Source organism: Myripristis murdjan, chromosome 22, assembly GCF_902150065.1.
Source record: "Myripristis murdjan chromosome 22, fMyrMur1.1, whole genome shotgun sequence".
In the NCBI taxonomy this organism is placed as follows: domain Eukaryota; kingdom Metazoa; phylum Chordata; class Actinopteri; order Holocentriformes; family Holocentridae; genus Myripristis; species Myripristis murdjan.
Window position 1 is genome coordinate 21,117,436 of NC_044001.1, and position 15,021 is coordinate 21,132,456.

At 43.1% G+C, this 15,021-nt stretch overlaps 1 protein-coding gene across 1 annotated transcript in view; it reads right to left on the bottom strand.

The window, feature by feature from the left end:
- Positions 1-15,021, bottom strand: part of prkd3 (protein kinase D3) — a 44,070-nt gene that overhangs the window by 11,924 nt on the left and 17,125 nt on the right. Inside the window, exons 4-11 of the mRNA XM_030044771.1 lie at positions 9,991-10,129; positions 4,498-4,629; positions 3,702-3,859; positions 2,627-2,822; positions 1,914-1,991; positions 1,633-1,819; positions 952-1,075; positions 722-799 (exon numbers count right to left, since the gene is read on the bottom strand). Of these exons, the coding sequence (XP_029900631.1) occupies positions 722-799; positions 952-1,075; positions 1,633-1,819; positions 1,914-1,991; positions 2,627-2,822; positions 3,702-3,859; positions 4,498-4,629; positions 9,991-10,129 (1,092 nt within the window). The remainder of the gene's footprint in view (positions 1-721; positions 800-951; positions 1,076-1,632; positions 1,820-1,913; positions 1,992-2,626; positions 2,823-3,701; positions 3,860-4,497; positions 4,630-9,990; positions 10,130-15,021) is intronic.

Consider the following 15,021-nt stretch of genomic DNA (forward strand, 5'->3'; position numbering starts at 1 on the left):
CTGTGAACAGACATCACAAATTAAATGTACACCAAAATGCTTCTGGAAATCCATTTCATTGTATTTTGACCTTGTAGACAAAACTTCTGGAGATCCCTGCTGTCAAGATATTGGTAACAATGTCTCGCTGCAAAACCCCTTAAAATGTCCCGCTGTATCTGTTGGTGACAGCACCGTGGCTAAAGATAGCGATGTCAGCGGCCTGATCCTTTCACTTCATGACGAGGAGAGACTGGGCTGCAGTGTGAAAAACCACAGGGGAAATTTCAGCGGGCTGAACTGACCTCAGCGTAGTTTACAGTTGCAACACAACAGCCCCCAGCCTTAGTCACACAGCCACCACTGGGCAGACCTTATTTACATACACCTCCCATAACTACAACAAACCATATGCGACTACACTTATGAAAATGGGTCACTCCACAATGACTTAAAACTACAATATAAATATATGTAAAAGCATCAGCACTTTTTAATTGTCAGGAGGGACTGTACTAGAAAATTTTCAGTGCAAAAGGGAGTTCATTAAAAACTCATGAACTCTCATGAATTCTCAGACAACCTTGATCAACCTTTGCAGCAACTAATATCTTCAGTCTGCTGACATGAATTGGAAGGTCATTCATCAATAACTTTCCAGTGAATGACAGTGTGTGTCTGAGCACAGTAAGTTAGAGGAAAGGACAAGAGGCAGAAAATGATAACTAAGGTTTATTCTTACTTTGTAAAACTTGGCTCCGGTGTCATTCTGGAACAGACTCAGACTCTTGCTGTCCAGCCTCCAATAATGTCTCTTCCTCTGTAAAGAAGTTAAACAAACTCCAGGTTAGCCCAAATGGTGAAACATACATTATATAGCAATACTGTTAAGGATTAAACACATATGAACAGCTTCAGGGAAGGGCTTCTACCCAAGATGTAAGCTAACCGCAGTGGTGATATCAGCCTTACCAGGTTGTCCCTGCTGGTATAGTGAACCATCCAGCCCTCCTTCACCACAGTGGAGCTCCGCCTCTTGGTGTGTTTGATGGACTGGACCACCCGCATCAGAGGGATGTTGCTGCTAGTGGAAGGGCTAAATATGCATACACACACACACGCAAAATTAAGATTTTTTTTTTTAATTGCCTCTTACATATTCAACAGCACTTAAAGCGATTGCGATAGTGAAGTCAACTAATGTAACACAGTAGTCTAGTAATAGTCAAGTTTGGTTTCAGTTCATGAAAGCTTTTACTGGTCTAAACATCTGATATCACATGGGTCTTTCTCAAAAAAAAAAAAAAAAAAAGTGATGTGTTTTATTTATTTCCAGCAGCAGCAAGAGCGGAAACTGGGTAATTTGTATTAACAGTGATACTTGATTCCACAGGCTATATGATCAGCAGTGACAGTCACCAAAAAAGAGCAAATAGAGAAAAAGTCACCAACAAACACCCAAACTTTCCATGGAAAATCCAAGGAAAAACACATCACAGTACTGGACACAGCTGAGCAGTGCAAAAACATCACAGTAATGAGCTTCTGGCATTTACCAAAGATTCTGACAAAATCAATGTTGCAGATGCCCACTTCAGTATTCCTTTATGATTGCATGTGATCAACACAAAGAAGTTTTATATCTCTTCTTACCTTATAGTCTTGATGGGCTCCTCATCCTTCTCTCTGTCCAGGAAAGGAGAGTCCATATAGAACATCTTCTCATCTGGCGTGGAGGGCTCCTCTGGGTCGTCCAGTCCTCTGCTACCATCTATATCAGCGCTGTCCACCTCCATAGTGTCTATGGTGCTGTCTGTGTCTGGGCCAGGGCTGGCCGGCTCTACACATCCACATAAAGGGAACAGTCACAAATATTAGAGATATGCTGCTGTCACTAATGGAAATGCAAGAAACCAGAAGAACCTGGGACTTACCTCCATTGAAGACCACCTCCCCCAGACAGTCTCTTGGTACCTTTGAAGCACACCGCTTATGACAATTGAATCTGCAGTCTAGTGGATATGAATGAAAGGCATCTATGAACAAAAGAATTACTATATACGAAGCATGCATGCAATTTAAAACACCACATTTTTACAACTTGGCATCATACACCTCACCCCCCTCCTTAGACCCATTTTACAGGGGGCAGGGGATCTTCAGGGGGAGATAAAAGGTCAACAGTAGATGCCAAATACAAGTTTTATTCATCATCTGAAAGCAGGCAACCTGAAGATTAATTTGAGATGCAACTCAGCACTGTGTGTAAAGTTATTCTGGTCATAAATTTGTAATAAACATTGTGTTTTGGTTATTTATTCATTTATTTATTTATTTAGTATGCAGATATACACATTTTGAAATCCTCATACATTTTAGAAAAAGCGAAAATAACACATTTGCACTGCATGCAAAAAAACGTTTGGTTATTGCCGCAAACTGCATGGGATTAGCACAAGGTCAGCATGTCTGCCAATGGGAGACCCATGAATGCCCATAGAAGCCATTTTTATTCAGATATCTTGCGGTAAGATTGGCCGGGATGAGGGGCGGTCCATAGGTCTATTAAAAAGTTAAAATTCTGCTACTTTGTAAAGGATAGTTAAATAAGATGACTTGAATAGAAGTTCTTCATAACAAGCCTTACCTTTACACTGCATGCCCTGGCGAAAAAGGCCTTTGAGCAGACGCTTGCAGTACTGGCAGATGGTGGGACGGGTGTAAGTGTGGATGGCGAAGGTATGTGGCACCTTGACCCGTCCCAGGACCATCTTCTCCATCCAGATAGGCCTGCCGCTCCAGGACAGGATCCGCTTCCCTGCCTCTTGGTGGGAGCGCTGCTGCTGCAGGGGTTGAATAGGAAGAAGGAGGGATGGATGGAAGGAAAGAAAATAAATAATGGAGGGAGGGAGAGGATAATGTGAGGCAGAGTGGTTGGGAAAAATTAAGAAATGTGGAGGAATGAGAGGGAGAGGAAAAACAGAGGAAGGAGGGGCTCAGAGGGAGCATTTTGAGTGATAGGGATGGACAGAAGGATAATGATATGGCAGTAGAGGATGAGGGAGAGATCAGTGGAAAAAAGGATAAGAATTCTGTCATACCGAGTTAGCACGCCTTCACATAGTTTACACAATCCCAGTCATCTACACAGGGTTATTAGATTTGCCATGTTCCACCACATATGAGTGGTTAGTTCCGATTTCATATGGATTAAGATAGCAGTCTGGAGGCTCCTGACAGAAGTGGGTAGCTTGGAAGAGGGCATTCAGCCAACAAGTGACTAGATACATAAACTTGGACTCCGACAGACTTTTAATGTGATTAGCTTAATTACATTTCCTGACAACCTTTCATAAGGCACAGATGCAACAGGAGAATATTCCAGAGCAGGCTTATGAAAAACTGTTTCATAAGGCCTCACTGAGTGAGGGTCCTTCCACCGAGCTTGATCCAGCTCAGTTCAATTTTCTGCATCTGTGGAATTTCACAGCAGGGCCCAAGAGATGCTCCAGTGGGATGAAAGCCAAATTGGGAGGTTTTGAAACAATAAATAGTTAAGAAACAGTGCTTCAGACTTGGCTCCTGATCTGAACTGGGGGAGTAGGTCAAACCTAGCGGGTCATTATATGGGTGGGGGGTAAACATTACTTCTTCCACTTTCATTGAGGCTCAACAATTCAAACAAACTTTTCACAAACACATTTCCACCAATCACAACTCACTTCATCCTGGATGACCACTGCATTCTCAGCAGGCATTGGCCGCGGGACAGAGAGGGAGGGTCCAGGTAGTGAGACATTAGACAACCGCCTCTTCCTGACACCGGTACAGTTATTGGGGATCTTAAAAGCGCAGCGCTTGTGGTAGTTTAGCCCACATCCTAACAACAGGAAAACACAGAAAACATAACATCACTCACAAAGACTAAGGTGGAATAATGCTACAAACTACATCAAGCTGTTAGGGTGAAGGAGGGGTAATGACAACAGCTATGAGCACATATTTTTATTCTGCACAGCAGCCACAAGATGGCCCCACTGGTAGCCTTGAAATAGGAGAATTTATGACTACCAATGTTTTGCTGGTGGATAAATCAACTACTTAAATCTAATTCATGCTCTGTGAGGAGTTCAAATGCTGCCCAATGACACGAAAATGAAAGAGCATAGAGCAAATCTGATCCAATGATGACAAAAAATGAAAGGCGAGCCAACGTTCCATAATTCCACTGGGATCTGAATGTCAAGTATTTCACTGGCTACAGTGCCCAGACCAAATCTTTCTCTTGTTCACTTGTATATCTTCCTGATACATTCTTGCGGTTGGAGATGTGGTGTGTGTGTATGTGTGTGTGTGTGTGTGTGTGTGTGTGTGTGTGTGTGGATGTCTCAGGCTCTCAAAGAGGGCTAGGGATGCAGGGAAAGGTCTTGAATTCTTGAAAAGCTGAATCCAAGGCTTGGCGCAGTGGAGTAATAGTAGATAATGAAGAATAAACCTGACACAAATCCTTGTTCTCACCTTCACATTTGAGCCCCTGTCGGACGAGACCCCATAACATCTCCCCACAATAGTCACAGAAGGTGGGGGCCTTGTAGGAGTGGACATAGAGGGCATGGGGCCGGATCTGGAAGTCTTCGACTGTGGCTAGAGCTAGAAACAACACACACCTGATATAACCAAAATTTGGCAAAAGCAAAGCAAGTATGGAAACACTTTGGCAAAGAAAACTGAAGGACAGGAAGAAAAAAATGACAAGAACAAGATGATAAATCAAACCATGACCAGAAAAAAACAAGAACAGAACAGCCATTGGTAACTGTGTAAAAATGCAGAGGCATTTCATACAGTTTGTCATACAGTAAAACAAACCAATAAGCAAGGTGCAGTCTCATTGTATGAAATAATAACACAATAATGACATGAACTGAAAGGGCGATGCACTCTGCAAGTGCTCCAGTAAAAACACATTTCAGCCTCTGTATGAGTGCTATACCCCTATTGTTTCAGTAGAGGGCGTCCTGTCTGCAGTGGTTAAGATTTCAGTGTCATCATCCCTTTCATCAGAGACAAGGCATACCCACAAAGCCCCACGGTATTCACTGAGAAATATAGTCTTGTGGTGTATCAGTCCATCTTTGATAGTATCAAACTATGAAATATACCCTGTATAGTTGTAGTTTTCTCTCGATCTCTCTCTCTCTCTCTCCCTCTTTCTTGCTCCATCTGCTGTTTTGTGTCAAGCACACACACTGAGCTCATTGTTGGAAGGGAGGTTTGGTCCATCATGGCTGTGACTCATCAAAGATGTGAAGATGAGTAAGAGATGGAGGTGATTGCTACCAAGCCTGTCTGTGTGATTAGAGCGCCCCGTCTCTGAGGACCTGGGCTGGCACTAGGATGCAACCAAGGAAGCTGCACTCCTGTGAGCATGTGAGCATGTGTGTATGTGTGTGTGTGTGTGTGTGTGTGTGTGTGTGTGTGTGTGTGTGTGTTTCTCACCACCATTATACAATCATTTATGTTGCTGTGGTTTGAACGCTGACCAACAAGGGAATGGTTAACTTTTACACTCGGGTTTAGCTGGAAGCCCTGTGCAAGATGGTGATGTCATGGTCTCTCTCTCTCCCTGTGTGCGTGTGTGTGTTTATTACTTCCCTGTGAGGTGATTCAACTAAATGCATTTTCTCTTTGACAACTGTGGACATTCTCAGCTGCTGTTGTTGTGACGAGACGCAGACTCGAACAACAAATATGACATCTGTCTAATAACAAAACAACATTTTCTTTGCTGAGCGTCCCCACATGCTGCACGTATGAAACAGAGAAAACAACATTCTTGGAGACAGAAAACAACTGAAGATTTGACATAAGACAGAAAGAGCCCTCACATGTCACAGAAAACCTCATAGGCAGGAGAGAGCCGGCCACAGCAAATCCATCTGGTATTGTAGTTTTCCAGAAGACTGATACACTTCCAGAGGCAGAGCACAACAGAGGCAAGGTCATACGCTTGCATTCATCAAGTGAAACAATGCAAGGCAATTAAAAAGGCTGATAGCATTCAATTCCCTAAAAGAACATTTGTGATCTTATTTACTGTAATAGGTAAATATATTTAACTGCATTTACAGCTTTCAAGCAGTCAAACGACCACTCCCACAGCTATACAGTATGTTTTATGTGCGATACGCAAATAGCCTAATACATTCAGCATGGGTTCTCACTCAAAAACATCTTGCACTCCCATAAAAAAAAGCACAAATTTGTCATCTTGGGACTACTGTGGAGCAATTTTCTGAGATATCCATATTCATGCACAGCTTCCAATAAAAGAAATGATCATCTGAGAAGACTTGGGCTGCATATTTTTCCATTTCAGAGAAATATAATGGCTGTTGGGTGAAGGGTGCAGTTTGGGTTGGACTTCAAAGAGAAGCGAGAACTCAAGCAAGTCACATGCCATGGGGGCAAGCATAGCTCCCTGGCACAGACACATGAAAGGCAGCATTCATGAGCCTTTTCACACACGTCTGCAAAACAACTGGCTGCCTTTTAGCAGGCGCAATTTTGTGCAATGCTTGTCGTGCTAATTAGCATCAAACAACGCCGAGCATCAACTCGACACGTTGTTTTTCACAGCACTTCTCACGAGCAGAGAGGCTTAAATGAATGTAGTATCTGTTTGCTTTGAGGCACCAAGTTCCCAACTGGGGGCCGCAAGTTTCCATTTGACAAAAACAAGTTTGCCATATCTATGGCAAACAGAAGTCATTGTAAAATATCAATTTCACACTGTTAGTAGTGCTGAACGAGAACCTTGTGAAAATGGGTTGGAAAGGGAATGAAAAATAGAACAAAGGGACAGTTGGTCAAGCCAAACCTCAAATCTCATGGGCTGAGATGGTCTGTGCAATGTCCACTCAATGTCCAGGGCCGCCCTGCATATCAGAGCATGTTTACACTCAGTGGGTCCACTACAATCACTTACTGCAGGAAAAACAAGCTCTCTTCTTTGAGCCCAGAGCCAAGAAAAAGCTGCTCTTGCCTCCCTCTCGCAGCGAGGGAGATATTCAGACCGCTTCTCTCCCACAACCGCAGAACGCAACAACAGGTTGGTTATGGAAAAATTTTAATTAACAGAAGATGACAGGAGACAAATTGTGGGACAGAAAAGGTAGATATTTTCTCCGCACCAAATGAAGGGCTTGGGTAAGCGGAATTATCAGCTTGTGTTTCTCAAACGTAGCTGAAACGTCTGACATGCGAAGCCTCTCTCAAAAGGAAAGCCAAGTCTGTGAGGGTTAGCTAGATAAGGACTAGTGATAGTGTTGCATGAAGCGTGTCTGTAGCAACTCCAAGATCCTACTCTTCTCTGACAGTTCTTGTCAGGTATAACTCTATGCCTATGTGAGGCTATACATGGTACCGCTCCATGTGCATTGGTGGGGCTCGCACCTGTTGATGGATTTGTTAGGGTTGGAGGAATTAGAAAGAAAGAAAACAGCGAGAAAAAGAGAGAGCAACAAAGACTGACAAACACAAAAGAGAGCGCAAGACAAACACAGACAGTCAGAAACAAAAAGAAGGAAGTTCTCCAGTCTTTAGTCTACATTCCTCAGCCCTGATGCCTGAAGCACCCTCAGATCCTGAACCTATATAATCATCCCCCTCCTAAATCCCACCAAACAATACTCTCATCCCCAGAGAGCGAAGGAGATATTCAGCACAGGTGGTGTCAGGTGCTTCCCAGTGGAGACAGATGGAGCAGAAGAACAGATTAGACTAGAACAGATATTCTGAGTCGTTTGTTGGTCTCAGCACCGCGCAGGAAGCTGAATCATTCAATGCAGGAAATGACACAGGAAACCAAGCACCTGTGTCGCCGCTACAAAGGTGAAAAAGCTGACGGAAACTTTACCTCGGGTGTTGGAAAAAATAACTAATAAAAAGGCAAGTGAATGACTAGAGAGAGGCAAATAGAGACAATGGGAGAGACATGTTTGCGTGACGTTAGTATCTCAGCTGCGTGGCAGGTTGTGTCGCAGCGTAACCAGAGACGCTTAAATATACCATTAAAGACACAATGGGGCTGCATTTAGTAAGAAACATGCGAATTACTACTGTTGATAAAAACTTAACAAATGGGTTTCTCCAGTTTAGTGCCTGGTTTAGTAAGACCGCTTATCCAAATTGAGCCAGTCGTAACTTTTTAATTTAAACTCTACTGTCCGATCCATCTGCCCCATTGGTCGTTTGCTGCAGCAGACCCACTGTGGCAAGCTGACATTAGCAATGCCATAAAGATTATTTCTTTAAAATTTAGACAGCTCTGACTAGCAGCTGTACAGCTCGCTCTGTCGGTCGGCTGGTCAGTCGGTCCACACTCTTTGGCAGCAACAGTTTTCGCCCTAGGAAATTTGGCATGCATGTCCAGTGTGAGTGTGTGAAGGTGTGTGTTTGGATTAATGCAAATTGGCTAAAGCGGGGGTATGGTAATGGGAGTGGACTATCAGACCTACTACAAAAAGGTGCCGAACTTCCAAATGGATTCACAAACTTGCACAAGACTTTGAGGACAGGTTGGTCATGAGCAAAAACTGTTCAGGCCAACTGGCAAAAAGGGGGTCTGGTAGTGGAAGTGGCTTATAAGAAAAAGTCATAAAACCTCTAAAGGGACTCAAGTAATATGGCCAGATTTTGCAAAAAGACACACACACACACACACACACACACACACGCGCGCGCGCACACACAGACGTACTCATGCATACAAACATACACATACACACATAGACATTTTAATCTGTGAGTCTTGTCGTAGTGTTTGTGAATTTGTGTGTGAATGCTTTGATGACATTTCAAAGGCAATAAAAAAAGTAGCAAAATCACTTCAAGTTTACCATTTTGACAGTAAAGCCATTCTGAAATGAGCGTCATAAACACCTTCACACCGTCTTCTTCAAATAAGGTTTCAGAGGTTTTTTTTTCAATAATTATTCACCACAACACCATGATTTTTGCTTAGTATGTGGACAGCACTTTCAGCGTTTGGAAAATCTTACTCGCATTGTCCTTAGATGTTGCTGACAGGAAATATCTCCGCCACTATGGTAAGTTTTGCACATTTTCCCAATAACACCAGTAAGCACGAGCAACAAAACTATACATACAGAACCCTCTGGCTTGCCATACTATTCTGCTCTGCAGTTTTCCCACCTGTTGATGATCTGTTTTACTGATCATCTGTGATGTATGCGACACCATTTGCACACTGCGCAGGTGAAAGAGCAAACTGTGATTCACCACTGTAGCTGAGTCAAAGGCCAAGAGATAAAGGGCAGGCACAAATTCAATGCAGGTGTGGCATGACCTCTCATTTGAAAATGAATAATTCTCAAATGAAACACCTCTTACATTGCCCTCTTTGTTCAGCTTTTTAACAAATGACACAGCAGCTATTGTTTTCTATGGATGGGAACGTCCTCTATTGCTTCTCCATTTTTGCCCTCACCAATTCCACTCGTCAAAATACATATTAATTATGTACAGCATGTTAAAAGTCTTCCATTAGGTGTCTACCCACTATCACTTGGTTAGTAGATTAAAACTGTCAGTTTTTATGCTTTGAAAATAAATCCCTAAATCCCTTCCAGCTCCTGGGCTGCTGCTCTGTAGCTAACCCTCACCTTCATATAGAGAGAGGAAAGAAAAATGTCCTTACAGGATCACATTAATCAACTGTTTTAATATTTAATTAAAGGACTGGGTGATTAAAACCTCTTGTTCATTCTGCACCATCACTCTTACCAAGAGCTGTGGTTCCGTATGCACAAAGGTCTATGGAAAGCTGCTTTTATTCTCTCCATAATAACAAGGACACTAATTAACTTGGGTATTTTTTTTTCAGGTTTTAACTAATGTGTGCTGCCCTTGAAATACTGGGGCAAAAAAGTGTGCATTAAACTATAAATGTTACACATTCAGCACAATAAGATGCCATAGCCTACGTACCAGAGAGCACCACCTCGATGAGGTCTCCTTCATGGATGTCTTCTGCCGAGGTCAGCCTCTGCAGGATGTTCTCATCGTTCAAGTCGTGGCGGAACAGCAGGATCTTATCGTACATGCCAAAGAAGCCACACTCCGGGAACTGGGGAGAGGAGAAGATACAAAAAGTAATGTTCTGTGCATGGTAAGTGATTATAGAAGCAAAGCCATATTAATGTCTAGACATGCTTTGCACTGTGGTGGGTCCACATGTGATAGAGACACTAAGTAAGAGACAAAGACAGACAGAGAGAGATAGAGAATGGAAAATTAAAGCGAAACGTGCCCATCTTTTCATTTGCATCCATGAATCAAAGACAGACTCATGCAACACCAGTCCAGCCTGCTGAACGTCATCTCTGACTTCTGCTTGTGCACCCAGTTTGCTCATATTCATTTTTCTCAGCCTTTATCATATCAAATTTGCAAAAATGAAATCTGGAGATATGCTGTCGTAGGTTTGAAAAATTTGGCAGATTTGGAAAAAATCTGAAGTTATATTGAGTCACCTACATGACTCAGTGTGACTAAAATAACCCAATAGACCAAAATTCAGTTACACACCAAGGCTGTGTTTTCAACAGGTAATTACATTTTCTTGTGCATAATAGCTAACAATGAATCAACAAATTAAAAAAAAAAAAAAAAAAAAAGATAATACATTTTTCTGGCAACAAACTTTGTAACTGACTATTTGGTTGGGACCAGAAGATGTGAGGGGAGCCGTCAGACCGCCAGACCGCTCATACAAATGCACAATAAAAATAAAGGTATAAATGATAAGCAGCAGCATGGAAAGACCCAAAATGGAAAAAACCACAATCCATATGGCCTATGGAAATATAATAATAATAAAATAAAAATAATATAAAACGTCAATTGAATGTTAAAACCAATCAATCATTAAAGTAAGCACTATTACAATTAAATACAAGAAATATGCATGGGTATTGTCTGCTATCCTCAAATGAGTAACACATGCATTTTTTAAATTGGGCATCTGTATGTAATAAATATTTTGAACATGCCAAGCCCTTTATGTTGCCCATTATTGAATGTGTGGTTGCTAACATATTTATTTTTATATGTAAGGCTCCATTTGATGTTGAACACTGTTTTTTCCCGTCTTCATCTATTAATCATTTGTTTATATTAAAAAAAATATCTACAGCATAACTGATTATCAACATAGCTGTTAGTTGCAACACTGCCTAATAGTGTAATAGGTGGGTAGACAGAGATCACAACTAGAGTTTTCACCCACACACAGGCTCCACCCGTGCCTCCCACACACACACACATTCACATCCTCATTAACAGCCATTTCCAGTGGTTTACGTCACCACTGGTGTGGAGACTGGGGTATTCTGAACCTAGTGGCTCAGGAAAAGAGCTCAAGTTCAAACTTCTTTACCTCCCCTCAGAGGAATCCAAAGAATAAAGTAGGAGGAAATACCACTTAGAGGGCCCTTCAATGGAGACTGATACCTGTTTCCCCTACCGAAATCAAAATTAGTCAACCACCTTAATTTTTCCAGTTACAGAGCCCCAAACTAGGTCTGTAGTTCTGCCAATGTACCTACAAAAAAAAGTTAAAAGCAGACTGTTTTTAACAATACAGTTGTATCTTCACCAAAAAAACAACAACGTAAATTTAAGAAGAAAGTCACCGTGGACCACTCCATATTATTGCATTTAAGTAAAGGTCATATACAGCAGAGAATTCAGTTATCAGTTTTTATCAGTGTATGCATATCAAACCCCCCTGCTCAGTGTGGAGGTATGCAGTAAAAACATCTTACATAGGGCCTTCTGATGTCATTTCAATATCACTGTCCAGTAGCTGCTGGGCAGTGGGCTAGCAGAGGGAGACGGGGAGGAAGAGGAGGAGGAGGAGGAGGAGGGGAGGTAAACATCCTGAGAGGAGTAGAGGAGAATCAGCGCACAGGAAGTGGAGCGCCAGTCAATACTGAGTCACTTCCTGCACCGAGGGCTGCTCATAGCCTCTTGGAAGCCAGTGTTCGTGTCACAAGGGAAGGGTTACACAAGAAAAAAAATGTACACACACACACAGACACATGCACATTCACTCTTAACTTTCCCTACCTTTAAAAACCAGCGGCTGGGGACTGCTGTGGTGTCAGGGCTGCGCTGCCCCTGCAATCACAAGCAGGCATTTCCTTCCACTTTCGAAAGGATGAGTCATGCCAAAGAAAGGTCATGCCAGGCCATTGTGACCCACTAGGTAGCAGAAACACACCAAATATCTCTGCTGAGCTCTCGCCTCTCCTCTGCCCTCACATCCTCCTAAGCTCACGGAAGGCGCTTGTCTCCCGCAGAGGGGAAAGCTTGCTCTCATCTCCTCCGTTGCAAAACATCGCTTGAGGAAGAGCGACGGAACAGGGGATTCATGTTCGGAGCGATCCTGCGTGACAGGCATCACAGCGGGCAAGGCACACACTGTGATTTCAGACCGCAGCATGAGCCCGGTGTCAGTGCCAAGCAGACTGGTATGGAGGATCCACCAGCTGTTTCCCCCTGAAGCGGGGTCACGCACAATGGGCCGCACAGAACAATGCCACTGTGGCCTGGGAGCGCCAGGGCTGGCACCGTATCTGGGCACGGGACACATAAGACACCTGGAGCCTCTCAACTGCCAAGGCATACAGAGACAGGCAGACACCCCCACCAAGATCCACACACACACACACACACACACACACACAAACCGGGGGGCTGAAGGAAACATGAATCTATCAACTGATTAAACCAAAAGAATAAATGACAAAAAGGCAAAAAAAAAAAAAAAAAAAAAAAAAAAAGCATAATTCTGCAAAGAAAATGATCACAGCTGAAGGCTACTTTGGGCAGCAGGGTGGTCTGCTGGTCACAGAGACTGTCCCTCAAACAGAGGACCTGAGTTCGAGCACCCACCACCCACACACACCCACACACGCATACACAGCTCATGTTGGCAAGCCTCGACCCAGCTTAAGTGTCCTTGAGCAACACAGAGTCCCTACCCACAGCAGAGCTGCTGCTCTGTGGCTGACCCTGACCTCACCGTTGTACGGGAGAAGAAAGTCTCCCTACAGGCATCAATGCAATATCACGTCATCATCATTAAGGTAACCTGCTGGGTCCAGTTTTTTTTATTATTTTGGTGAGATATTTAGTCTTAAACACTCATTGATGTGGTATTTCTGCATTGCACTTCCCGGACTTGACTTGTTGACAGTGTGTCCAATACTGTGATGTCTTTTTCTTCGGATTTATTTTAAGATTTTATTTTATTTTATTTTATTTTTATTTTATTTTATCTTGTTTTTATTTTATTTTATCTTATCTTGTTTTTATTTTATTTTATTTTATTTTATTTTAGGTTTTTATATTACATTTTTTTTTCCTGCAGCAGGAATTTTTTGCCTCCTTGACTTGGTCGGCTACTTAGGTGCATTTTGGTCCTTTTGGGGGACAATTTTATTGAACAATGAAATGATACATTTAATACATGTGCCATTAAATGGGTTTTATAGTAAATCGCATCCCAAGCAGTCCCGAAAAATGGAAACTGGCAGCAGGTTTTAGAGAAGAAGATGAAGCTGCTTCCCCCACTCTGTTTCCCCAGCGGGTCCACCCTCCACCCCAACTGTGCACTTTCTTTTGATATCGGTTGTTTTATTTTTTGTTGACACAGTGGTTTGTGTGGGATCAGCATTTTCGTCTCCTGCTGGCTGTGGTGCCAACATTTTCTACTGCTTCAGGCTGCATATTTGGTTGTTTTCTGATCAAACACCACTCCAATTTTCTCAACCAAAACAAACTATCATAGGCTCCCATGAATCACCTACAATTGCCCACAGGGGACAGCAGACACATTCCCACAAGACTACTCGACAAGTGAAAGATAAATATGAGCAAAATGAAATGCAATACAAACTACTCTGAATAACCAGGGCATTTCTCTTCTCATGTTTTTATTTTCCTGGGCATTGCGTCAACTTTCAAGGCCATTCTTGCCCCTCAACCCCATGACTTTCTGACCCTCACACACACACATAGCCACATTCACAGATGCTGTTAGGGGGTCCCTCCTAGCCACCATGGTGCTGACGAGATGATACAACTGTGGAGTGAGGGATAATGGAGACTAGAGATAAGGCATTCACAAGTGCTTCGGCCCGTTGGTGTATTTGTGCGCATTTGTGCCAAAAGGAGGTATGTTGGGGTGATGACAATGCACCATATGTCTTCTCTCATGACAACTCTCATAAGACCCTACTGTCATCTGTTTGGCAACTGAAACTGAGACTGTGTACATAAACTGGATAATCTGTTAGCAAACAAAGTAGTTACAAGGAGAAAGTTTGTGAGGGAAAGTTTTGCTGTGGCTTTGAAATGATCACAAGGCGCGTGCCTCGGAATGGTGGAATATTTCCAGCCCCTGGCCCACCCACACACCCCGCCCCCGCCCTCCCTCTGACACACTCAACCCTGTTACCCTTTGAAGTGATTAATGCTATATGGCACAAACCATCACCGCCACAGACAGGGGGGCATCCTTCCTGAGTCGGCTGCGGTGTCACAGCGAGGTTTTCCTCCACTCGCCTGACACGCCTGCTCTCGAGCCCAAGGGATGGACACACACAAATTCACGCACGCACAGACATGCACGCAGAAATCGCAGTCAATGCCCAGATGTAGGCAGCGGGAGTCGCCTCCTATGAGTACCCCTTTGCAACAATTTCCACTGTACAAAATGGGTCCCATTCCAGTGCAGGAGCATCTGCGGGCCAGCACGTAACAGGTTGGGAGGGCAGAGGCCACTACTTTTTTCCATGCCCCATTACAGCTAGAGGAAGCCGCAGAAACAATAGACTGTTAGGTGTAGAACAACAGATTTCAACTGTATATGGTTATGATGATCCAGATAATCTCACAAATAATGGGTAGCACCAGGTTTCCATGCATGCAAAGAGCAAAAATCACTGCATT